Below are 25,725 nucleotides of genomic sequence, written 5' to 3'. Positions count from 1 at the left end.
TCAAACAAAAATCTTCACAACTTCATCAAAAACTTCATCAATAGGAGTGCCTGGCTGGCTCAGTACGTAGAGCACGCAACTCTTTTTTTTTTTTAAGATTTTATTTATTTGTCAGAGTTGAGAGAGAGTCAAGCAGAGGGAGAAGCAGACTCCATGCTGAGCAGGGAGTCCAGTGTGGGGCTCGATCCCAGGACTCTGGGATCGTGACCTGAGCGGAAGGCAGACGTTTAACTGACTGAGCCACCCAGGGGTCCCAGAGCCTGCAACTCTTGATCTCAGAGCTGTAAGTTCGAGTCCCACCTTGTTTGTAGAGATTACTTAAAAATAAAATCTTAAAAAAAAAAAAAAAGAATAAAGGGGCGCCTGGGTGGCTCAGTCAGTTGAGCGTCTGCCTTTGGCTCAGGTCCTGATCCCAGGGTACTGGGATCGAGCCCCAAATCAGGCTCCCTGCTCAGCATGGAGTCTGCTTCTCCCTCTCTCTCTCTGCTGCTCCCCCTGCTTGTGCTCTCTCTGGCTCTCTCTCAAATAAATAAAAATCTTAAAAAACAAAGAAAAAAATAGAAAAAAAGACACTCCTATGGGGCACCTGGCTGGCTCAGTGGGAAGACCATGGGACTCTTGTTCCGGAGCTTGAGTCCCATGCTGGGTGTAGAGATTACTTAAATAAATTAATATTAATACAACAACAACAACTTAACAGACTTAGAGGCATCCATTTGCTTGACTTACCCCATTTCTTCATGTAAGTCAATAATTGGCTTTGTTGACTGAATATAGTTCTGAATTCTCTTTTGCAAACTCTCTCTGTTGTCATCACTTCTACCACTTTTTTTTCTCCTTCCAAGACATTGTTCAATACAGATCTCATTATTACAGCCAAAACACAGAACAAAAGCTACAACCTACCTTCCCACCCATGGTCTTGTCCCAACCTTGAAGATGGTCTTTGATTTCTTGGAAACCCCTCAATCAGGAATCTATTCTGAGCATGGGCAGCCAGCATCTGATCCCTTTCCCTCTTTAACAAACTGATGGTTCTTTCAACCGGCACAATCTTTCCATCTTTAATGTACTTCTTTTTTTTTTTTTTTTTAAGATTATTTATTTATTTATTTGACAGAGAGAGGCAGCGAGAGAAGGAACACAAGTAGGGGGAGTGGGAGGGGGAGAAGCAGGCTTCCCGCTGAGCAGGGAACCCTATGCGGGGCTCGATCCCAGGACCCCGGGATCATGACCTGAGCCGAAGGCAGACGATTAACGACTGAGCCACCCAGGCGCCCCTGTAATGTACTTTTCAATGAGTTCACCGCCCTGTGAATCTGGGTTCTTCCTTTTCATCACGAAGTTCTCCTGCAGAAGGGTGTGTGTGGCCGTATTTCTCGCTGATGCAGGCACACTGGGTCCTCATGCCGGCGCGGGGACCGCGGAGGACGAACACCACCAGCGGTTTCAGAGGCGGTGAGGACAGAGGAAGAGCGCCCAGGTCGGCAAGGGGATATGGCCCAGGGCATGCAGCAGCCTGCAGCCGTAGCGGTTCAGCTTACACCGCTTCTGGGCCAGACCCTGAGGGAGCTGACAGCTGCAGGGTATGATGATATTTGATACTCTTAACTGATTTCCCTCCAAGATAGAAGTCCCTCCTTTCTACTCCCGCTGTATCTTGCACACACTCACACCACAGTTCCGTAATATCTTAAGGCACTCATCCGTTCGCGGGGCTTCTTTTCTATACTACATTATAAAATGTTTTGGTACAGGAAGCATGCATAATTCGTTTCTTTCTCCTAGCACTTGACATTTCAGACATGCTTAATAGATATGTGTTGAGTGAATGAATTAATGGATTCCCTAAAATATAACTTGCATAGAGAAAATAAAGTGGCAAACATTTATGGAGTGTTTCCAATATGCCATGTCCACATCTGATCAGTTTGTATGTATGATAATTCTCACTTCTTACTCATATGAAGGAAACTGAGGCATAGAAATGTGAAACCACTTGTCACATAGCAACTGGGTAGAATCAGGCTGGCGGGAGCACCTGGCTGGCTCAGTCCCTACAGCATGCAACTCCTGTTGTCCGGGTCCTGAGTTCAAGCCCAATGTTGGGCATGGAGCTACTTAAAAAAAAAATTTTTTTTTTTAATAAAAATTCAGGCTGTCTTACTTCATGTCTGAAACATAAAAGAAATTGACAATGGTCTAAGGAACATTGGGTTTTGAGATTCTGAGCATTTAACAAAAATGCAATCTGGCCTCCCTGGGTGTTGGAAGTGGCTTCTCTCTTCATTTGGGTGGCTGTCATTTGATTTGTGTACATAAGCAAAGAATTCGTCAAGCTGTACAACTTGAGATTTGTTCATTATATGCAAATTATTTCTCAATTTTAATTTAAAAAAATAGCTTTGCCTCATCTTCTGGCTGTAACCCTCAATAGTACATTCAACAGATGCTTCCTTAAATTTGAATTCCTATGGCGCCTGACTGGCTCAGTCGGAAGGGCATGCAACTCTTGGGGTTGTGAGTTCGAGACCCATGTTGGGCATAGATATTACTTAAAAAAATAAATAAAATCTTAAAAAAAAAAAAAGAATTCCTTTTTCAACATCACACTATTTGCCTTAGCTTTTAACTCTTACACAATTAAATTTATTTATTCCTGGGGGCGACTGGGTGGCTCAGTGGGTTAAGCGTCTGCCTTCAGCTCAGGTCATGATCCCAGGGCCCTGGGATCGAGCTCCGCATAGGGCTACCTGCTCAGCAGGGAATCTGCTTCTCCCTCTGCCGGCCATTCCCCTCTGCTTGTGCTCTCTCTCTCTCTCTCTGACAAATAAATAAAATCTTTAAAAAAAAAAAAGTATTTACCCCTGGAAGGCAGGACCCTCTTTTTCCCTCTTCCTCGATTCCTTTTATAATATTAGAACACTCGGATGTGAAGTAAAATATTTAGGTGTGGTATCTCGAGGGTTAACAGCTTTATTTCATCCCACTACCAGCTAATTAGAGCAACAACTAAGGTGCTAGATTTTTCCCTTATCCACCCCCCCACACACCCCCCCACTTGCCTTAGCCCCTCCCACCACCTACTTTTTCCAAGTTCTTTCTCCTGCTCTCGCACCTACTGAGAAACCATGGAGCTGTTCTCTTCGGGGCCAATTATATCACATTGTTCCAGGGCAATATTATACTTCGCTAAATTTTGGTAGACATTCCTAGGTGTTCCTCCCCTCCCCGGAGGCTTGTCCAAATAGGGGTGAAAAAGGAATCCCTTTTTACATTGGGTCAAAGATCCCCTGAGGGTAGGGTGGGAAAGAGGGAGTAACGCCTTAATATCAATAGTGTTGCTCAGGGTCAAGGGCTCTTTGACAATTCAGTTTACCCTTGGAAGTCTCCACAGGGAGACCTTAGAATTTGCTACACATAATAATTTAGTTCTTAAATAGTAAAAGCCTTTAGTTAAACTTTGACAAATACAAAACAGAATCACAGGGAAGTTGTTCTTTGGGGATTTTTTTTTCTTTTTGAGAATTCTTGTAATTCCCCAATTTTCTGAATATCAGTGTTTTAAACACAAGAGACAATTCATTAATTCAATAAATATGTATTGAGATTTTTTTTTTTTTTTTTGCTACAGCTAAGCACTGTCTTCTCTCTAAGAGCAATAGTTCTCAAACTTCAGGATGCACAAGAATTACAGATTCCTAAAAGACAGATTCTTGGGTCCCACTCCCAGAGATTCTGATTCACTAGGTCTGGGGTTAACACCGAGCCCACGATTTCGATTTCTAACAAGCTCTCAGGTGATGCTGATGTTGCCAGAAAGGACTATACTTCGAATAACATGGCATTAGGTTATAGTAACAAACCAGGCCTTGAAGGAGTTATTATTCCAAACACAAATACTTATAACTAAAATGCACAGTGACCACTGCTGTGGGAAGATTTAGACACAGAAGGGAAACACTTAATTCACTGGGAGAAGGGGACTGTGGAAGGTGACACCTGATCCGTGTCTTAAAAGATAACTAAGGAGGGGGGAGAAATCTTAAAAAAAAAAAAAAAAAGAGATAACTAAAAATGAACCAAAGAAAGGGGGGCAAAGCATTCAGGAAAGAGAGGATTGTTTGGGTACAGCAATTTGCCAAAGCTCAGGGCAGCCTTGAGAGGCAGGCAGAGAGTGCGCTTCCTTCGACAACACTTAAGCAGAGGGATGGTGGGGCTGAACTGAAAGCAGATCACTCCAGGCGCTCCTGCGTGGCTCAGTTGGTTGAGTGTCTGCCTTCCGCTCAGGTCATGATCCTGGCACGGAGCGTCAGGCTCGTGTCAGTCAGGTCAGGCTTGCATCAGGCTCGTGTGCGGGCTCCCTGCTCAGCGGGGAGTCTGCCTCTCCCTCTCCCCTGCCCCTCCCCCTGCTTGTGCGCTCTCTCGCTCTAATAAATAAAATCTAAAAAAAAAGAAAGAAAGAAAGATCACTCTGGTACACAGTTGGTTCAGTCTGTGGAAGGCTTACTGGAAGTGTACAGAGGTCTGGGCAAGAGATGGTACCTGAACGAGGAGCAAGGGAGTGGTGTTCAACATTCAGATGGCAGCCTGGAGAAGTGTTGGAAAGTAAGATTATTGTGACAGAGCTATTATAGACAGAGCTGAATAGAAGTTTGGATGGTGGAAAAAGGGGTCAATGATGTCTCACATATTTTGTTGGGTGGATTTTTTACTGAGCTTCAAAACTTGTGCTCATGGTAAAGTCATTGATGAACCAAGAGTGGCCATGAATAAATTATTTGAACTGGATGACAGATACATTAGGAGGGTTTAGCATATTGACCACTATGTAAGTGTGAAGATTTTTATAATAAGTTTCTTTTAGGGGAAAAAAGGTGTGGTTTTGCTCTTATAGCTGTAACAGGCAAAGTAAGCGGAGAATATGCTTTTGTAATTCCATTTGTAATCTCTATCGCAGCAGCTTTGATGGTTGTGTGGTTCATCTTGATAACACAGGTAAATCGAGAGTAATCTATCTCCCAGAGGGGCCAGAAAGATTAGAAGAGCTTCAGGCTCACTGAATTAATTTAGTGGACTTGAGGCAAAGAGCATTGTTGCTTTTTAAAGATTATTTTGTATATTACATTTGAAATGCAATTTAATATTTAAATGTAAGGAAATGGCTCCTACACTCTATTTGCTTACAAAGTCCTAGGTCTCATTTAAACCCATTCCTTCATCAACAAATAATGATCAAATATCTACTATCTTCCTAGTGCCTTTCTAGACAGTTTTGAAACAAAGGCATGCTAAAGAATCACCTGGAGAACTTTTTTTTTTTAAGATTTTATTTATTTACTTGAGAGGGAGAAAGAGCACGGGGGGGGGGGGGGGGGGGGGGCGGTGCAGAGGGAGAGGGACAAGTGGACTCCACACTCAGTGCAGAGTGGACCTGGGGCTCAATCCCACTACCCTGAGATCATGACCTAGAGCCCAAATCAAGAGTCGGACACTCAACCAACTGAGCTACCAGGTGCTCCACTTGGAGAACTTTTTATTTTATTTTTTATTTTTAAAAAAATTTTTAAAAAAGATTTTATTTATTTGAGATAGAGCGAGAGAGAGAGAGAGAGAGAGAGAGCGAGAGAGTGAGAGAGAACACAAGCAGGGGGAGTGGCAGGCAGAGGGAGAAGCAGGCTCCCCGCTGAGCATGGAGCCTGACGTGGGGCTCGATCCCAGGCCTCTGGGATCACGACCTGAGCCGAAGGCAGACGCTTAACTGACTGAGCCACTCAGGTGCCCCTGGAGAACTTTTTAAACAGATCCCCAGTCACCCCCACCAGAGGTTACTATTCAGTAGTTCTGTGGTAAAGCCCACCCATTTATGTCCCGAACAAGCTCACAGGTGATGCTGATGATGGCGGCCTACGGTCCACACTCTTCTAGGGGTAGGAATACTACACTGAACAAAACTGGCAAAAATGAAAATAATTGCCCTCACATAGCTTATATATATATATATGATTTTTATTTTTTTAAGTTTTTATTATTTATTTCAGTAAACTCTACACCCAACATGGGGCGTGAACTCACAACCCGAGATCAAGAGTCACATGCTCTGATGACTGAGCCAGCCAGAGCCCCATCACATAGCTTATATTTTAACAATTTTTTTAAAGTTTATTTATTTTAGTAATCTCTACGTAGACCCAACATGGGGCTTAAACTCACGACCCTGAGATCAAGAGTCACACACACTTCCCACTGAGCCAGCCAGGTACCCCTTAGCTTATATTTTGGTTGTAGGGAAATAGAAGATGATAGACAGATGATAGAAGATATAGATAGATGAGAGATAATATATATTGTGCAAGATGGTGACAAGAGTTATAAAGAAAAATCAAGAGGAAAATGATAGGGAGTGGGAGACATTATTGAGAAGGTAATATTAAAGATGGAAAGGAGGGTGCCTGGGTGGCTCAGTCGGTTAAGCGTCTGCCTTTGGCTCAGGTCATGATCCCAGGGTCCTGGGATCAAGCCCCACATTGGGCTCCTTGCTCATCCGAGAGCCTGCTTCTCTCTCTCCCTCTGCCCCTCCCCCACTTGTGCTCGCTCTCTCTTGCGCTCTCTCTCTCACCCGTGCTCTCTCTCACGCACGCTCTCACGCTCTCTTTCTCTCTCAAATAAATAAATAAAACCTTAAAAAAAAAATAAAGATGTAAAGGAGGTGAGAGATCAACCCGGATATATTTCTGGGGGAGAACAGATCAGCGAGAGATAAGAGTGATAGCAAAGGCCCTGATTCAGGAGATTTTCTGGCTTGTTCCAGGATCAGCAAGGAGGCAGTTTCATGAGGGTGGAGGAGAACAGAAGGTGACAGGATGGAAGTTAAGTACAAGGCCACAAAAGGGTTCAGGTAATCCAGCTTCGCCTTGTTAATCTAAATGTGAGAACACCGAAAGAGGATTTTGAGCAAAGGAATAGCTTGATAGGACTTGTCTTCACAAAATTCATTCTGGCCAGTACTTTGAGACTAGATTATAGGAAGGCTAGGGTGCAAACAGGGAGACCCGTTGGGAGGAATATTGGAATAATCCAAGGGATAGATAGATGGTGATGTGGAAAGAGTGGTAATCTTGGAGATGTCAGAAAAGGTCAAATGCAGCCTGGGTTGGCACACTTGCCAGAGGTCACAGGTAATTTCAAGCCCCTAGCTCTCCTGTGACGCAGGCAATAATAAAATATATAAATGTTCTTTCAAAGAAATAACCATTTCTTGCTACTCTGCTGGTTCTCCAAGCCCTAGTTCATGTGATCAAAACTCACTCCAAGAATTGAAAAAAGAAACACTGGAGGACACAAAAGATTAAAAGAAAGAAGCAACTGAATTCTAGACATTTTGAAGGCACAATCAACAAAGTTGGAATTAAGGTTTTGACCTGAGCAACTAAAAAGATGGAATTGTCATCCACTGAGATGGAGAACACTATAGGAAGCACCCATCTAATATTTCAATATTCATTTGAAATATTAATTTTGTGATGCCTTTTAGAAATCCAAATGGGGATGTTAGGTAGGCAGTTGAATATATGAGATTGAGTTTGGGAAATAGGTCTGGGGTAAAGACGTACATTTAAAGGTCAAAAGTATATAGTTGCGGGGCCGCCTGGGTGGCTCAGTTGGTTAAGCATCTGACTTATCTCAGGGTCCTGGGATCCGACCCCGCATCGGGGCTCCCTGCTCAGCGGGGAGTCTGCTTCTCCCTCTGCCCGTCCCTCCACTTGTGCGCACTCGCTCTCTCTCAAATAAATAAAATCTTTTTAAAAAGGAAGAAAGAGAGAGAGAGAAAGAAAAGAGGTTTGAGAACGAAGCTTTGGGACACTCTAACTTTTAGATGCCGGGGGGGGGGGGGGGGGGGGGGCGGTTGAGAAGAACCATAAAGGAGACAGAGAGACAGATTAGCAGGTGGAACATCAATAGAGTATAAATTAAGGAAAGGAGATTTAATTCTAAATGTGCAGTTTCTTTTGTTTTTGTTTTTGTTATACTATTTGTGGTCACTTCATTACCTTTCAGGTCTCTCAACCCTATTTTCCAATGACCCATTATTTTCTCTAAGACACTGACACCGCCTTTGACGAAAGTGTTCATTCGCTGGAATTCCCTTCCCTACGCTCTCAACATTTTGTCCATCTTGGCTCAGTCGAAAATCCTCCAAGAAGTCTTTTCTGATTCCCCTCCCTGGCCATACCTTCCCTTGTTTGTTCTCCCTTAGCATCTAGTACATACCTCGTTTTTTGTTTTTTTGTGTGTGTTCGGTACTCATCACATGACACTGTAACTGTCTTTTTGGTTTATTTTGATCTACTTTACTAAACTGCTAGCTCCTCAAAAGTGGAGATGTTGTTTAATTAATTTCTTTTCTCTCCAGCACATGATAGGCACTCATGAACTATTAGTTGAATAAGCAATAAATAAATAAATAGTTCCTAGCCGATAAATGTTAAAAATCACTAAATATATCTATAAACACACACATGTTTGTACGCATAGGGACAAGAAACAGTGACTTAAAGATTGGGGTTATCAGGTAGAGTGAAACAATATAAAGAAGAGACAAGCAGGAGCAGAAACTTACCGGAGAATTAAGTGAAAACAGGTGAATGCCTCTCAGTTTGGATACACTCGAGTAAACGCAAATGGACAATGGGTGAAGGGTAAAAACAACGATAAATCAATAACCAATCTGATGATCCCACCAGTGATAAATTAATAATAAATTTGATAATTCCACATTTGATATGTACACTATGCCTGAAAATCGAGGGGCAGTGAAGTCTATATTAATATTCATGATGATTGTCGCTTCCTCCTTATCCTGACAGGTCAGCAAAATCTGATGCAAAGTTAGGACACCTGTGCTCTTAAAAGATGATGTTGCCTAATGTGCATTTCTTACCTTTAAGTGAGGAATAAATCTTTTCTGAAAAATATTTTTCATTTTTCATATTTAGCTCTTTTCTTCTTCTCCCTTCTGGCTGATGCTCCTAGGAAAACAAAATCTAAAATCACTTTTGCATTTGAGCCCTGGACTCTAAGCACCTTGTAACACACCCCTCCTCCACCCACACAGCCCACACCCCAACAAATCCAAGGTCTCCGACACCTTCCTAAGCATTCTCTCAACCTTATTCAAATTGCTTTCCAGGGCAAAGAATGTAGTAAGTTTGCCTTCTAGTTACCAGCCCCCTTCCCTTTGGTCTTTCACTCCAGAGGCTCTGACCCTAGATACAATGAGACACAGGTGGGGGGATGGGGGAGCATTTGGCCCAGGTTTTCGGGCAAAGACCCCCGTCAGCAAAGAACAAAGCTTCTGGTACCTGCGGTTTAGAGAGCTGCGGGCAAACTAAGGTGTTTGGTGGCCTTGACTGCACTCATTTACCAGCCGTGCTAATTGAAAGCCAGGAAGTCAAGTTTTCTGTTTTTTAATTTACTTTTCCCCCAGTTTTATTGAGAAGTAATTGACATATGGCATTGTATTAGTTTAAGGTGAGCCAACACAATGGACTGATAGACGTAGATGTTGCAAAAGGATTACCACAATAAGTTTAGTTCACTCCATCCATCACTCACGTTCCCCCTTTAAAGGAATCATACTCTGTAATGAGACAGACTGTCTGCCTGAGCGCAATGTATTTCCACCCACCTCTTCCTTGACACTCGTATTCCTACTCTTTTCCCTTCCAAAATGATGGTCTGAGAAGACAAAGAAAAGATTACAAAGAATTGATCTCTGTGCTTTGGTCCCGGCAATCCTCCTATGCTCACGAATTGGCATCCTTAAGAACGAAGATCTCTTTTCGTGGAAGCAAAGCAAGCAGTTCTAGGTGGAGACCCAAGGAGGAGAGTGCATGCGAGGATTAGTCAGGCTTGCATCTCCGGAAAATATACAATTGGAATTTGCTAAGGGTTTACTTGGAGGAGTGGGAGACTGGAAAAGAGGAAGAAATCTTAGGTTTCTCGGATATTGAATTTAAGAGTGGGGAGGAAAATTGAAAGCTGCAGACTGTTATCTTTGTCTATAAATATGTTCATGCTGAAACCCAACCATAAAAACTGGTTCTTTGGAAAACATACAGAAAAAACAAAAACAAAAAACAAAAAAACAAATTTGAGAGCAGAGATGGAGTGGGGTTGCAGGACAAGACAGAAATGCCAGGCCAGAGAAAGAAAAGTTGATTTAAAAAAGAGCGGGGGGGGGGGGGGGGGGGGGGGGCGGGGAGAAAGGCCAGAAGAAGAGGTTTGCTTAGGAAGAAGAGATAGGAGGGCCCAACACCGATTCTAAAAGGAACTTGTCACAAACGCTTTGGCAAGACCATTTACAGGAATATCATTTGCTTAGGGGATGTTCTTCTTGACCTCCCTCTTTTCAACTGGGTTGGTTTACAAGTCAAGAAATTTCATTATTTTACATCTAGGAATGTCCGAGATAAAATTAGAAGGGGGTGCTCTCAATCTATCATGTTGTTCACTGGATTAAAATAATAATCACAACGAAAGGCAATTTCAAACTTGGAGATCGTGAACGTAGGATAAAGATAGAATTTCTCTTAACAGCCCCCATTTGTAGATCACTGATGATGTCAACTATTATGAGGATTTAGCTCTTTATTTTCTTTACCTTTTACAGCCACACAGGAAGAGGTACAGACGAGGAAACTGAGCCAAGAGTCTATCCAGCAATGTGTATATAGAAACTACTTACAAATTTCTTATACTGATGGCAGAAGCATAGTTACCTGCAGGGCACAAAGTCAGCAGGTCAGCAGGCTGCCGCTCCTTTCCTCTGGCTTTTGTTAAAAAGGAGACAACAGTCCTGCGGGAAAGACTTGTCTGTCTCTCTGAAAGCTAAAAAACAGTAAGAGGGCCTTGAAAACAAGTACTAGTTTTAATATCAACTGACACCTTAGAGACATACAATATGTGTTTTATTGTGACCTTAGGGGGACTTGAAGAGGAAAACAGAGCTACCAGGTTGAAGTTTCTGCCAGCACCAGCTCGATTTTGAGACCCTAAGAGGTCTTAAATCAAGAAATTAATTGTTCTAAGTGGAAGGTTCAATCACCTGAGGTAGCCTCAGGTGCATCTTTGATTTGAAAAGATGGAAACACGGTGAACCCAGAAATATGTAATTGTTGGGTTTACTTTTTCTTGAGGTTCTGTGGCCCCCGTTTTCCCATTCCCCACCCAGTCTGGACTACCCGGCAGCTACCTTTTACATTACAATGGCCTTGGTGAGACTGGCAGACAGGATTAACTGAGAATTCGCAAGGGTGTGTGTGGGCGTGGGGCTGCCAGGAGGGGCGGGTCTGAGGATGGTCGAGCCTTCCTTATAAATCTAGAGTCTCCAAAATTTTCACCTTCGGCTCCATTGGGCTGGTTGGCTCTTACTGTTGCAGTGGTGACGCACTTCATCCTGTCTTTCTCAGACTCTTAACATCTGGAGGTCTTTCTACTCTTCTCAGCTCTTCCACCTAGATCCATAAGCCTGGGCCTTTCTTACAATCTCACTCTTTTTTTTTTTTCCGTCTACCCTTAACTCACCAACATGAGTGCAGATCCAGCTCTGCCCCTATGCCCGCCTGGCCCCGAAGCACCCAGTTCTAGGGACTCTTCTCCAATGCCTGAGATTTACGGGCCTGAAGAAAATTATGCATCCCTGCAAACGTCATCTGCTGAGACACCCCACGCGGAGACCGGTAAGGGGAAAATGAATCCTTGAAAAGCTGCTTTCCTTGAGGGAAAGTGAAAGGAGAAGGAGGGTCAGGGTCCTTTGTTTCCCTCGTGAACAATTATAGTCCATTAATACAAGCAGGTGTCCTCAATAAACCCTCTCAGCACCTGTCTCGGTTGTAACTTGGCGGGTGCCCGTTCACCTGTCCCAGGTGTCAGTCAAGAGACAAGGGCCCCAGGATGCAGGCATTTCGACTGTTCACTGGGTATTTGAGGGCTTATATGCACAGGCACTGTGGAAACACAAATGTGTTGTGATAAGTGAGCTGACGTCTAAATCTTCACGCGGTGCTGAGGACACAGTAACGGTAACTGCTAAGCCAGAAGTCCTAGCATCACAACTGGGGAGGGGGGGATGCGGTGAGCATCCCCTTTTTGATTAGTCTTTTTTCACGGAGTGCCAGAAACGGCGTGGCTAATGATGAATCTCACCTTATTGAAACGTTTTGCCTTTGTACGACAGTAGTGACCGGCTCTTCTCCCACTACTTTGTACGACAGTAGTGACCGGCTCTGTGGGTGTTACTAACAGGGGCAGTTCTGAGTTTCTGGGAGCCTCCTATGCCCACGTCTCTCCTGGGGAAATGTTCGTCCCATTTTATGGTAGATAATTCTAGAAGGTTTAATCTGCTGACAGTCAAAGCGGCTAGAGCCCAAATTTGTGAAACCCGGTTTGGCTTCTAAATGGTAACCACAGGTGGGTGGGGGGTGGGGTGGGTGCTCAGGACACCGTAAAGGCAGTGCATTTTTGTAAGTCAGTCGGGCAGCAGTTGTTAAAAATGAAAATGTAAACTTTTACCATTTCTTTTTTTTTTTTTAACTTTTACCATTTCTTAAGATTTGTGGTAACTGTCATTTTTTTAAGATTTATGGTAAAGATAAAGACTTAAAAATTGTTTACATGATGATTACCCCTAAAACTAAGCTGTGGGGAAGGAATAAGTAAGCAACTACTTCATTGGAATGTTAGATTTTTAATGTTACCCTGTTTTCCTAAACTTCATGTTGATGCCTTTTCTTAATTTCAAACGTTGAAAATACAGCGCTGGATCATGAGAAGTAGCTTGAGCATGAGCAAGTAGGCATAAGCAAGTGGGCACGCCCTCCTTAGCAAGCCAAGTGCAAGTTTCGTAGAGATCGTTTTTAGGAGATGCCCCACTGTAGTCCTTGGTCTAGCCCCATTTTCTTTCCTTCTAGGTCTACTCACAAGAAGCATAAGATTGTGAATTTTTGCCATGGAATAGAGACTAGGGGAGAACTGAGGTTGAGCACGGGAAATAAATACCTCAGTGCAATTAAGAGTTTAAGTGGCTACCAAATCTAGGCAATATACAGAAAATGATTTTTTTTATTTTTTGTTTTTTATTTTTATTTTTTTGTAGGAAATTAATTTTTAGTTAGAAAGTCAATACATGCCAGGTCCTGTGCTAGACAACTTTCTCTGTCACTTTGCTTTAATCAGTGAAGGAACTCCCTCTGTGAGGGAGAGAAATACTTTTGGAAATGGGGTCCCAGAGCTCGTAAAGGCAGTCTGAAACAAAAGCCTAACAGAATTCCCAGTTCGTGCTAGTCCTGGTATTTGGAACTGGGCAGTAGTAAGCTGTGGATTTTAAAGGGTCCCTAGAATCTGATGTAGGTGATGATTAATTTTACAAAAAGGAGTCCAGTGATCATTCCCACCTTTCTGAGCAGTCACAGTGTAGGCTCTTGAGCATCAATTTGCAGTAAAAATCTTTTGCCAAAGAGGTTCGAGGGGCACCTGGCTGGCTCAGTCGGTGGAGCATGTGACCCTTGATCTCGACAATGTAAATTAGAGCCCCATGTTGGGTGGAGAGATTACTTAAAAATAAAATCATAAAAAAAAAAGAGGTTTGGGTCCCCTCTGCTTCCCAGCGGGTAAGCTGTTGGCCATGTCCATTGGATGTGAAATGGTGACAACTAGTTCACTTAGTGGGTTGGCATCACACGAAGATGAGCAAAGTGTTCAGGGTCACGTAAGAGTTTTTACTACCTAATTCTGAGGTTGTGAGGACTTTAAAAATGCTATGAAAACAATAAATTTGCAAATATGATTTAGTATCTGCAAAGTTTTAGAGAAAAGTGTTGTTTTATTCCCCACAGTCTCTCCTCTTCCTTCGTCCATGGATCTGCTTGTTCAGGACAGCCCCGACTCCTCCACCAGTCCCAGGGTAAAACCACCACCCACTTCTGGAGAGGAGAGAACAGTGAGGAAGGAAGATACGGCCCAGGGCAAGAAACAGAAGATCAGGACCGTGTTCTCTCAGACCCAACTCTATGTCCTCAATGATCGATTTCAGAGACAGAAATACCTCAGTCTCCAGCAGATGCAAGAACTTTCCAACATTCTGAATCTTAGCTATAAGCAGGTAGGGTGTGTTTTGTACTCCTTGTAGTGACAAATAAAAAGGCTCCTTTGCAGATGAGCATTACTAATATCTGTGTGCTCTGTTTGTTTACCCCCTACAAATAATTTTAATATGAAAGTGGGTTCTTTGTAACATTTCATGACCATCTTTTTTTTTTTTTTCCTAAGATTTTTATTTATTTGACAGGGCACAAGCAAGGGGGAGCGGCAGGCAGAGGGGGAGAGGATGAGGCAGGCTCCATCCAGGACCCCGGGATCATGACCTGAGCCCGAGGCAGACACTTAACGACTGAGCCACACAGGCGCCCCTCATGACCATCTTTAAATGTTCTCTTTAATTATGCCATAATTTATTTAACCACTTCTCCCTGTTGCATAAGCTAAAATGGTAAAAATGTTTCCGATTTCTCCTTGATCAGAGGAATTCTATATATTTCCACCTTCCAGGTTAGGAGAGTCCTTAACCAACACTGCTTCTCATTAAAATAAAAAGTGGAATCTTTTGTTTGTGTGCAGTTGATTACTAATGAGGTTAATCATTTTTCATATTCTTGCCTAATAGATATTTTATGGTTTTCTATCACTGGTACCATACTTAGAGAAAGACCTCCATTCCATAATTTTATAGTGTGTGGGTGTGTACACCTGTACGTACATACTTCTGGTCCTTCTAAATCTCATTTTTTAATTTACAGTTTATAAATCATCTGGAAATTGAAGTTTTGTTTGCTGTTATATAACTTGATAATTTCTAAATAGTTCTAGTGGTATATTTTATAATTCGTGGGTTAAAATTACCACCATTATCCTATTAAATATAGAAGTGTGCTATGGGGCGCCCGGGTGGCTCAGTTGGTTAAGCTTCTGCCTTCGGCTCAGGTCATGGTCCCAGGATCCTAGGATCGAGCCCCACATCGGGCTTCCTGCTCAGCGGGGAGTCTGCTTCTCCCTCTGACCCTACCACCTCTTGTGCTCTCTCTCACTCAAATAAATAAAATTTTTTAAAAAAGGAGTGCGCTTATGGGGGGAGGTTTTTTTTTTACTGCAAAGTACCTTTTAACTGTTCACTAGGGGGATGGGTAGACATCTAAATGTGAACTTTCTAGTGAGTAGATAAGTAGTGTATCTTCTCTAACTGGTTAGCTTTATTAAAGCAGCCAGCTGACTTGAGGGGTTTTGAGATTCATTCACAGAATGTTTCCAGATTGCAGAAAGGACTCTAGAAGTTTCCATCATGTTCCTGAGCTTTAGATACTGTCAGGGGAAAAAAATGTTAACAATATTCTTTGATCCCTGGTACATCCACACTACTGGTATTTCATGTTTTCCTGTCACTTTTTTTTTGTAGGTGAAGACCTGGTTCCAGAACCAGAGAATGAAATGTAAGAGGTGGCAGAAAAACCACTGGCCAAAGGAGAGCAAGAGTGTGAGTCAGGTGACAGGAAGCTTTTAACTTACTGCTTTCTTTTCAGTGACTTCTTAGTTTTGTTCATTGCTAAACCATATAACCCCAACTGCACACGATTCTGATTTTCCTCCGAGCTTTTCAGTTAATCTGCCATTCCCTTTCAGAACAGCACACCAACCGCAGAATACCCAGGCTTCTATTCCTACCACCAGGGATACCTGAGGAACACTTCCGGAAACCTTCCAATATGGAGCAACCAGACCTGGAATAACCCGAATTGGAGCAACCAGACCTGGAACAGCCAGTCTTGGAGCAACCACTCCTGGAATGGCCAGTCTTGGAGCAACCATTCCTGGGCCAGTCAGACCTGGTGCCCCCAAGCCTGGAACAATCAGCTCCAAAACTGTGGAGAGGAATCTCTGCAGCCCCAGATCCAGTTCCAGCAAAATTCCATCAGTGATTTGGAGTCCATCTTAGAAACTTCTGGGGAAAGCCATAGCGTAATACAACAATCTGCTAAGTATTTTAGTACCCAGCAAATAATGGATTTGTTCCCAAATTACTCTGTGAACATACAGCCTGAAGATGTGTGACGATGAGTATATTATTCGATCTCAGTTTGGGTGGTGGCTGTTATTCTCCTAGGCTTTGTCTTTTAGGTCCTATATATCTCTGCCTCGATATTCTGTTTTCCATTATTCTTACTGTGTCCATTGAGGGGGTACGATTGGAGTCAAAGTGGTTTCAGTAGCATTGGCTCTATGGACAACATGATAAAAGGTGTTTCTCGCTATAGATAACTAGATACAATACTAATGTGGATATCTTTAGGCTCTAGAATCTAACCTCAAGAATGGGAAGTGAAGATACAAAGACGTGTGATGAAGGATAATTTGTATTTTCTGAGATTGTGAGGCTTTTCTTGTTATAACCTCTAACGGTGAAGGGTTAAGCTATAATGTGCTTCATTGATTTCCTCTGTCCCTCGTGATGTTTTACTAGAACTGTTAATTTGTTCATTATTCTAGTATTTGTAGAAAGATGTTTTGTATTTTAATGTGTCATGATAATAGTACCAGTTGGGCTGATTGGTTTATAGGTTTAAGTACAAATAAATAAAATACACACTTTACCCTTTGTTGTCTCTACCCTGATTTCACCAGGAGTTCAGTGAGTAAAAACTGGATTAAACGTGGGTTATTTTGTTTTTAAAGATTTTATTTACTTGAAGAGACAGAGAGTACAAGCCAGAGAGAGGGTCAGGCAGAGGTAGAAGGAGAAACAGTTTCCCTGCTGAGCAAGGAGCCCTCAAGTCTACCCATATCAGGCAGTAACAGTAACAAGGCAGGGTCCCCTCTCCCTTGCCAGAGTGGTGTCAGAAAAAGGCAGCTAAAGGGCGCCTGGGTGGCTCAGTTGGTTGGGCGGCTACCTTCGGCTCAGGTCATGATCCTGGAGTCCCAGGGTTGAGTCCCGCATCGGGCTCCCTGCTCAGCGAGGAGTCTGCTTCTCCCTCTGACCCTCCTCCCTCTCGTGCTCTCTCTCTAATAAATAAATAAAATCTTAAAAGAAAAAGCCACCTAAAACAGGGCTTAAAGAAGATCTAGACTCTTAGCTATTACACAAAAATACCTAGGTTTCAATGGATAATCACCCATCATACTATGAATTACAAGTTCTCAAAATTTTTAAAAGAAAAATACATGCCAATATCAAGATAAAAGAAATGTTAAAATTATCTGACAGATTTTTTAAAAAAGTCTTTCAAAGATTTTATTTACTTGAGAGGGACAGAGCTAGTAAAAGTGCACGAGCGGGGAGAGGGAGAAGCAGACTCCCTGCTGAGCAGGGAGCCCGAAGCGGGGCTCGATCCCAGGACCCTGGGATCATGAAGACGCTTAACTGACTGAGCCACCCAGGCACGCAACATGGGTCTTTATACCTTTTTAATGTGTGGGAGGGACAATTAACTGAAATTTCTCTAGCCCTTGGGGAGGCTGCTATCTTAGAAATGAGGAATGGAAAGGTAAGTAAGTATACTTAGTTGCTAGGTGACTGATCAATTAAATCTGAACTAATTTATTTCCCTTATGTGTGTAATAGTATTGAAACAACAAAATTTGTGGTTATTTGCAGTTAAAAGTTGGGGCAAGGAAGTGATAAACAGACCACTTAGGTTTGTAAGTCTTAAATGTAGGGCAGCCAGGGATGAGGCAAATAACGGAAGGTAGAGGGTGCTAAAGAAGGAGGGGGGGGAAAAGGTCTGCTAATGTAACTCACAGGGAAGGTTATGTGTCCACCCATCCGTACAATTATACTCTGCCTGAAAGAACTGTTGAAATAAAATTATTTTAAGACATTTATTATTTTTAAAGACTATTTGACAGACAGCGAGAGGGAACACAAGCAGGGGGAGTGGGAGAGGGAGAAGCAGGCTTCCCGCTGAGCAGGGAGCCCGATGCGGGGCTCGATCCCAAGATCCTGGGATCATGACCTGAGCCGAAGGCAGATGCTTAACGACTGAGCCGCCCAGGCGCCCGACATTTTTTATTTAAGACCTTTAAGTTCTGGGCGCCTGGGTGGCTCAGTGGTTAAGCGACTGCCTTCGGCTCAGGTCATGATCTTGGAGTCCCTGGATCGAGTCCCGCATCGGGCTCCCTGCTCGGCGAGGAGCCTGCTTCTCCCTCTAACCCTCCCCCCTCTCATGTACTCTCTCTCTCTCATTCTCGCTCTCTCAAATAAATAAATAAATCTTTAAAAAAAAAAAAAAAGACCTTTAAGTTCTGACGCAAGTTTGAAATAGGCTTTTTTGTCCAGGTACGTTATGTTCTCACCTTAAAAGAAGCTGGCGGGGCAGGCATTTGTGAAAGATACGAATACTTTTTTTTACTATCTTCCCATCCTGGCTCGCCCCCAAATTGATCTGGTTGAGCGCACTTTCAGTCACTCTGCCTTCCTGCTCCACAGGAACGTCCACTTTCCGAAGCAGCAGAGGGTAACCAACCAGGCAGTTTTTCTGGCCCTTTCCCTTATGGTTCCCCCAATTTTCCAATGTTGTGAAACCTCACCCAATCAAATTATCTAGACATTTGACAGAAGAAATTGGGGATAATTTCTGCCAAGACCTAAGGACAACACAAAATCCTTTTCAACTGTCAGGTATTTGAGTTTTGTGCCAAGCACTATATTATGAACAGATAGATAATAAAAACAGAAAGCATTGATCCAACAATTAAAATAGTACATGAAATCACTTCTAAATCCCCACATTTTAGTTTTATAATTCAACCAGATTTGAGTGTGACATTTTAAAAACGTAGCATCTCACTGTTCTGCCACCTGGCTTTTTCATTATGTTTTAAATGTATCGAGTGAAGGAAAAATTCCTTTAAGAGATTAGAGGGTTTTATTTATTTATTTATTTATTTATAAAGATTTTATTTATTTATTTGACAGAGAGACACAGCGGGAGAGGGAACACAAGCAGGGGCGAGTGGGAGAGGAAGAAGCAGGCTTCCTGCCAAGCAGGGAGCTTGATGCGGGGCTCGATCCCAGGACCCTGGGATCATGACCTGAGCCGAAGGCAGATGCTTAATGGCTGAGCCACCCAGGCACCCCTGCTTTGTTTTGTTTTTTTAATTGTATGTCACTGGGGCGCCTGGCTTAGCTCAGTCGGTGGAGCCCTGACCCTTGATCTCAAGAGTCATGAGTTAAGACCCCACATTGGGCATAATGCTTACTTTAAAAAAATTTAAAAAGAAAAAGTAATATGTCACATTTTTACAAAATTCTTTGCACATAATGAATCGCCAACACATCTGAGGAAATACTAAATGGTGACCCAGAGCCTAGAAATGGGGAAATAGCTATTATAAAGTGATAGTCTTAGGGAAACTTCAAAGTTAGCTCTCCAGCACTGAACCTTCCTGTGTAACGGATGTTTTTACACACTTGATTACTGCTTGTTTCTGCTTTGGATTAAGTTCAACTATAAGACGTTGGGAATAGGCAAGGAAATGGCTAAGAATTAAAGATTTAGAGTGGCAAAAAGAACATCTATTGTATTTTTTTTAAGAATTTATTTATTTGAGGGGCGCCTGGGTGGCCCAGATGATTAAGCATCTGCCTTCAGCTCAGGTCATGATCCCAGGGTCCTGGGATTGAGCCCTGCATCGGGCTCCTGGCTCAGCGGGGAGCCTGCTTCTCCCTCTCCCTCTGCCTCTCCCCCTCCTCATGCTCTCTCTCTCTCTCTGTGTGTCTCAAATGAATAAAAAAAAAAAATCTTAAAAAAAAAGTATTTATTTGAGAGAGAGAGTGAGCGAGAGAGAGAGCGCACAAGCTGTGGGAGGGGTGGAGGTAGAGGGAGAAGCAGACTCCCCGTTCAGCAGGGAGCCCAAGATCATGACCTGAGCCAAAGGTAGATGCTTAACCAACTAAGCCACCCAGGCGCCCCAACACCTATTTAAAACATGCTCGATATTGGAAAGGAAAAGAAGGGAAAAATAAAGATTGAAAGGGAAGAAGAAAGATTTCTGGTGTTCCACCTTGTCTTTTGGAGATAAGCCATTCTGGAAATGCCATTCACCTACTCTTCTTCCCGACAGGTGAATGTTAGGGTAAAGACAAAACCCCAAAGGCAGAGGACAGTGAAACCCACAATCATCAGGGAACCAGAGAGAGTCTGGATTTATCTTTTCAAAAGATGGGACCTCTTGGGGTAACCGGGTGGCTCTGGGTTAAACGTCTGTCTTCCGCTCTGGTCATGATCTCAGGGTCCTGAAATCAAGCCCCCTATCAGGTTCCATGCCCAGCGGAGAGCCTGCTTCTCTCTCGGCCAGCAGCTCCACAACCACCGTCCCTCCCCCGCTCCTGTGCGCACTCTCTCTCATAAATGAATAAAATATTAAAAATAAATAGATAGGGGCGCCTGGGTGGTTCACTTGGTTAAGCATCTGCCTTCGGGCTCAGGTCAGGATCTCAGGGTCCTGGGATTGAGCTCAGGGAGCCTGCTTCTCCCTCTCCCTTTGCCCCTCCCCTCCCCCTTACTTGTGCTGTCTCTCAAATAAATAAATAAAATCTTTATTTATTTTTTTTTAAAGATTTTATTTATTTATTTGACAGTGAGAGACAGCCAGAGAGAGAACACAAGCAGGGTAAATGGGAGAGAGAGAAGCAGGCTTCCCGCCGAGCAGGGAGCCCGATGCAGGCAGGACCCTGGGATCATGACCTGAGCCAAAGGCAGACGCCTAACAACTGAGCCACCCAGGCGCCCCTAAAATCTTTAAAAGATATAATAAATTAATACAAGGTTGGACCTCTATTCCCCACCCCCCACCCCCCCCCCGTTAAAAAAGGTGTTTTTATGAAAGCACAGGGACAGAACCCACAGGCAGAAAGAAGATGCCTGGACTTTTTTTATTACAAAATTAAAACTTGCTATTGAGAACAAATTTAAGCAATAGAGAAATGAATCATAAAGTGAATCTAGTAAGCACAGTTTAATTTCTACAGATATTTCAGTATATATAATATGGGTGGTTTTATGTGAATTTTTATACATCCTCTTCTAAAAGTTTGTGTATTTTTTCCACTTAGCATTATATCTTCAACCTCTTTGCAAGTCAGAATTTAGAGGTGTATATCTATTTGGAAGAATCTTAAAAATTGATAATTACTTTTTTTTGCTTGTTTATTTATTTATTTATTTAAGGAATCTCTGTACCCAACATGAAGCCAAAACTCACAACCCCGAGATCAAGAGTTACATGCTCTTCCGATGAAGCCAGGCAGGCACCCTGATAATTATGTTTTTAAAAAGGACTTCTTATTTTCCTAAATGTATCAGCCAAGGTTGAGATGGGTTTCTTTCTTGAATATTCTCTATCAAAACATTTCTGATATGAAGAACATAAAGGTGAAGTTGAGGTAGTTGAACTAAGGGAAAGATTAGGTCTTGGGACTCTTCCTAAGATCTCAGTGTGACTTTGTCATTCCCTTTAAAAAAAAAGAAAACTACTTGTACAATATTAAAAGAAGACTATTACATAAAGTTAACTTTTTTTCTTTAAAGATTTTATTTATTTAGTTATTTGAGAGAGAGAAAGACACAGAGATATCTAGAGAGAACACAAGTGGGGAGGAGAGGGAGAAGCAGGCTCCCTGCTGAGCAAGGGAGCCAACACGGAGCTCAGATCCCAGGATGACCTGAGCCAAAGGCAGATGTTTAACCCACTGAGCCACCCAGGCGCCCCTAAAGTTAACTTTTTTAACATCACTGTTAACTTTGAAATTATGTTTCCAGACATTTCTATGTGTACACATGACACACAACAGAATTGTAACACATTTTTCCTATCCAAATATGGAATTTCATCATGCATTTTGTTCTGCAACCTGCTTTTTCTACTTAAGAATATATCAGAAAGAAACTATCTATATGTCATAGAGGGAGTGCCCAGCTGGCTCAGTCAGGAGAGCAAGTGACTCTTGATCTCCAGGGTTGTGAGTTCGAGCCCCACGTTGGGCAAAGAGCTTACTTAAAAATAAATAAATAAATGAGATCAAATGGATGGTGCACATGAACACAGAAACATGAGTGGGTTTTGTTTTTTGTTTTATGGGTTTTTTTTGTTGTTGTGTTGTTATTTTTAGTAATCTTTACACCCAACATGGGGCTCAAACCCACTGACCCGGAGATAAAGAATAGCACACTCTTCCAACTGAGCCAGCCAGGTGTTTTTTGTTTGTTTTTTGCTTTTAAAAAATATATCATAGGGCGCCTGGGTGGCTCAGATGGTTGAGCTTCTGCCTTCGGCTCGGGTCATGATCCCAGGGTCCTGGGATCGAGTCCCGCATCGGGCTCCCTGCTCAGTGGGGAGCCTGCTTCTCCCTCTGCCTCTCTCTCTATCTCTTATGGATAAATAAATAAAATCTTTAAAAAATATATATATATCATAGAGATCTTTCCACACGAGTAAATTAAGATCTGACTCAACTGTTATATAATATTACATATTACAGATGCACTACAACTTTTTAAAAATTGCTTCTGTTTTGGTTATTTGCCACTATAAATTATGTTGCTATTAACATACATACATACATATGTATATATATTTTATATATAACATATATATATTATATATATAACATATATATAAAATATATATAACACATATATAAACATAATATATATAAACATTTATATATAACAATATATATAACACACATTTAAATATATAAACAGAAATATATATGTAAAACATATATATGTATGTATATATAAATAAGTACCTAGGAAGGTATAAGATTGCTGTTTGAGAATAAAGTCAATAAAAGCAAAATTCGGGGCGCCTGGGTGGCTCAGATGGTTGAGCGTCTGCCTTCGGCTCGGGTAGTGATCTCGAGGTCCTGGGATCGAGCCCCATGTTGGGCTCCCTGCTCATCGGGAGGCCTGCTTCTTCTTCTCCCTCTACCGCTCCCCCTGCTTGCGCTCTTGCACTCTCTCGCTCTCTGTCAAATAAATAAATAAAATCTTAAAAAAAAAATAAAAGCAGGGCGCCTGGGTGGCTCAGTCATTAAGCGTCTGTCTTCAGCTCAGGTCATGATCCCAGGATCCTGGGATCGAGTCCCGCATCGGGCTCCCTACTCAGCGGGAAGCCTGCTTCTCCCTCTCCCACTCCCCCTGCTTGTGTTCCTGCTCTCGCTATCTCTCTCTCTGTCAAATAAATAAATAAAATCTTAAAATAAATAAATAAATAAATAAAAGCAAAATTCACTATCTTCATAAGTAAGCCACATAAAATCTTGAAAAAGTTGCCAAGACGAATTAGGAGAGGTGCAAACTCAATTTAAAGCCGTTCACTTATCCTTTCGGTCACAGACTCACCAAGACGGTACCCTAGTAAAATAGAGATAAGGCAGAAAGGGAATTAATGATAAATTCACCTGCCAGCCAGCCCCTCCATCTTTTCACATCCCTTTCTTTTGAAAATCTTTCTCTGTTCATCTTCCAAAAGGAGGCGGTTGTTACTTCCGGTGTCCTATTTTAGTTAGTTTATCATGTTTTAGTTTTTAAAGCTCACGTTTTCTTCATGTTCGCCTTGCATTTCCCTCTCAGTTTGTACCTGAAAGGAAGAAGCACACTGGGTTGATTTGCCAAGCTCTTCTGAATTTCACAGTCTGGATTCAAAGCTCTAAAGTGGGAGGATTAGAAGCCTTGCTTACTGAATTTCAAGCACCCGGTTCTCAGGGTAAAGGACACATTTCATTCGTTTCTGAATAATCCTACTATTCAGAAAAGCCGGTGTCTACAGGGAAAAAACAGGCCATGACTGCAAACCTAAAGGTAAAGGCAGACAACCGCCAGACGGGGGCAGGAAAGTGGGGGAGGAACTTTAGTAAATATTGCATGCCTCCTGGGGCCAAGTGAGCTTTGCCTCAAGCGGCAGATAAAGGGAATTTGTTAAATAAAGAAGCCAGTTGGGGCAGACAAAAGCTTAAGGCACAGGAAATTAGTTCGACTAAGGATGCTGAAAGGTAGGCATTTGAATAGGTTCCTCTGTGTGAGGTTGAAGTGAAACCCGATTGAAAAGAGGAAGCGGCTGGTGGCCAGTCTCTCCTTAAAAGATTCTTGGTTACTGGGTGGTTGATGGACAACTCTGTGGTCCTAGAAGAAAGTGTTCTTGAGGATCTTAGAAGGTTAAGCTGAGAAGTGACTTGAATGCATGGTAGTGCTACCTCCACGTACACTAGCAAGCAACCTATCAGAAAAGACCATGGATCAAATAGACACTAGACTCGTATGAAATCCATCTCACCAAACTCTCATGGCGCAAAGTATGGGGAATGAGATGGGCACGCTCTTGTACTTAGGACAGGGTGCAAGTGATGTTCCTATGATAGGTCTCTGGTGCGTGATGCGGGTGCAAGGACGGGGGACAAGAACTTGAGATTGAAGGGCGGGGGTTCTGCAGAAGGAAGGTACCTGGACACAATCCCACAGGCTTCTTCTTTCCCAGACACCGGGGCAAGTACTTCTGGCCGCAGAAGCAGCTCTCCTCGGCTTGATGAGCAGCTATGGAATTTCTTTTCTTAATTTTTAAAAAATATTTTATTTATTTATTTGACAGAGAGACACAGCGAGAGAGGGAACACAAGCAGGGGGAGTGGGAGAGGGAGAAGCAGGCTTCCCGTGGAGCAGGGAGCCCGATGCGGGGCTCGATCCCAGGACCCTGGGATCATGACCTGAGCCGAGGGCAGATGTTTAACGACTGAGCCACTCAGGCGCCCCTGGAATTTATTTTCACTACCTGAGCAGAATACTTGTGGGGCTGGAATGGGTGTCAACGATGGGCGGCCGTGTTAAGTTCAGAGTTGACTGAGTGCCTCAGCTAAGTAAGGATATTTAGCGTTAGGCTAAAGAAGAGTATCTGGTGCCCCTTTCCACTCCTTTCTGCATGTGTACTCTATGTAAATCTAATATGTCTTACTGGTTACTAAATTATCTATAATTTTTTTAAAGATTTTTTTTAAGTCATCTTCACACCCAATGCAGGGATCACTCACAACCACGGGATCAAGAGTCACGTGCTTCACCGACTGAGCCAGGGAGGAGCCCCTGACTTACCTATAATTAATGTGCCTCCTGTGTTACATAAATTCCAATTGTTTTCCACAGTTGAAGTGAACATTCTCAGACAAAATAGTAAGTGCACATTAAACCGGATTAGCCACACAGTTCCTGTTCGTTTTGCAACCCTAGATCTTCCCTGATTCTCAGCCTCCCCTAGATGCCAGATCTCATTCCCTAAATCTCAAATTCTTCCTCAGCCACTTAATCCTACCATCATACTTAACATTCCCCGAACTGTGTAGGCTTTGCCTGCCCTTGGGTGCTGCCCGATGAACCGTTCAGCACAAATACGCTAATTTCCGCAGGTTCCCTGATTAATTCTTATTCATTAGGTCAAGAAAAAGGGTTCTTTTTATCTATTGAGACTCTGCACTCTGCAGTCTTCATCAGGATAAAAGAAATATGATTATTATTCTTTTTTTTTTTAAGATGTTATTTATTTATTTATTTGACAGAGAGATTGACAGCGAGAGAGGGAACAGAAGCAGGAGGAGTGGGAGAGGGAGAAGCAGGCTTCCTGCAGAGC

At 42.6% G+C, this 25,725-nt stretch overlaps 1 protein-coding gene and 1 pseudogene across 1 annotated transcript; one reads left to right on the top strand and one right to left on the bottom strand.

Moving 5' to 3' along the window:
* Positions 1 to 1,706, bottom strand: LOC116623535 (annotated as a pseudogene).
* A 9,884-nt stretch (positions 1,707 to 11,590) lies between these two features.
* Positions 11,591 to 16,161, top strand: NANOG (Nanog homeobox). The gene is made up of 4 exons (XM_032390702.1): positions 11,591 to 11,741; positions 13,896 to 14,161; positions 15,509 to 15,595; positions 15,733 to 16,161. The coding sequence occupies exons 1-4, from the start codon at positions 11,591 to 11,593 to the stop codon at positions 16,159 to 16,161; spliced, it is 933 nt and encodes a 310-aa protein (XP_032246593.1).
* The last annotated feature ends 9,564 nt before the right edge of the window (positions 16,162 to 25,725 follow it).

This window comes from Phoca vitulina, unplaced genomic scaffold, assembly GCF_004348235.1.
Source record: "Phoca vitulina isolate PV1807 unplaced genomic scaffold, GSC_HSeal_1.0 scaffold59, whole genome shotgun sequence".
Classification (NCBI taxonomy): domain Eukaryota; kingdom Metazoa; phylum Chordata; class Mammalia; order Carnivora; family Phocidae; genus Phoca; species Phoca vitulina.
This window is presented reverse-complemented; position numbering and strand designations above follow the sequence as displayed.

Coding starts and splice junctions, on each gene's coding strand:
- NANOG (XM_032390702.1), top strand. CDS start 11,591: ATGAGTGCAGATCCAGCTCTGCCCCTATGCCCGCCTGGCCCCGAAGCA. Junction 14,162..15,508: donor TGAATCTTAGCTATAAGCAG/GTAGGGTGTGTT, acceptor TTTTTTTTGTAG/GTGAAGACCTGGTTCCAGAA. Junction 15,596..15,732: donor AGAGCAAGAGTGTGAGTCAG/GTGACAGGAAGC, acceptor ATTCCCTTTCAG/AACAGCACACCAACCGCAGA.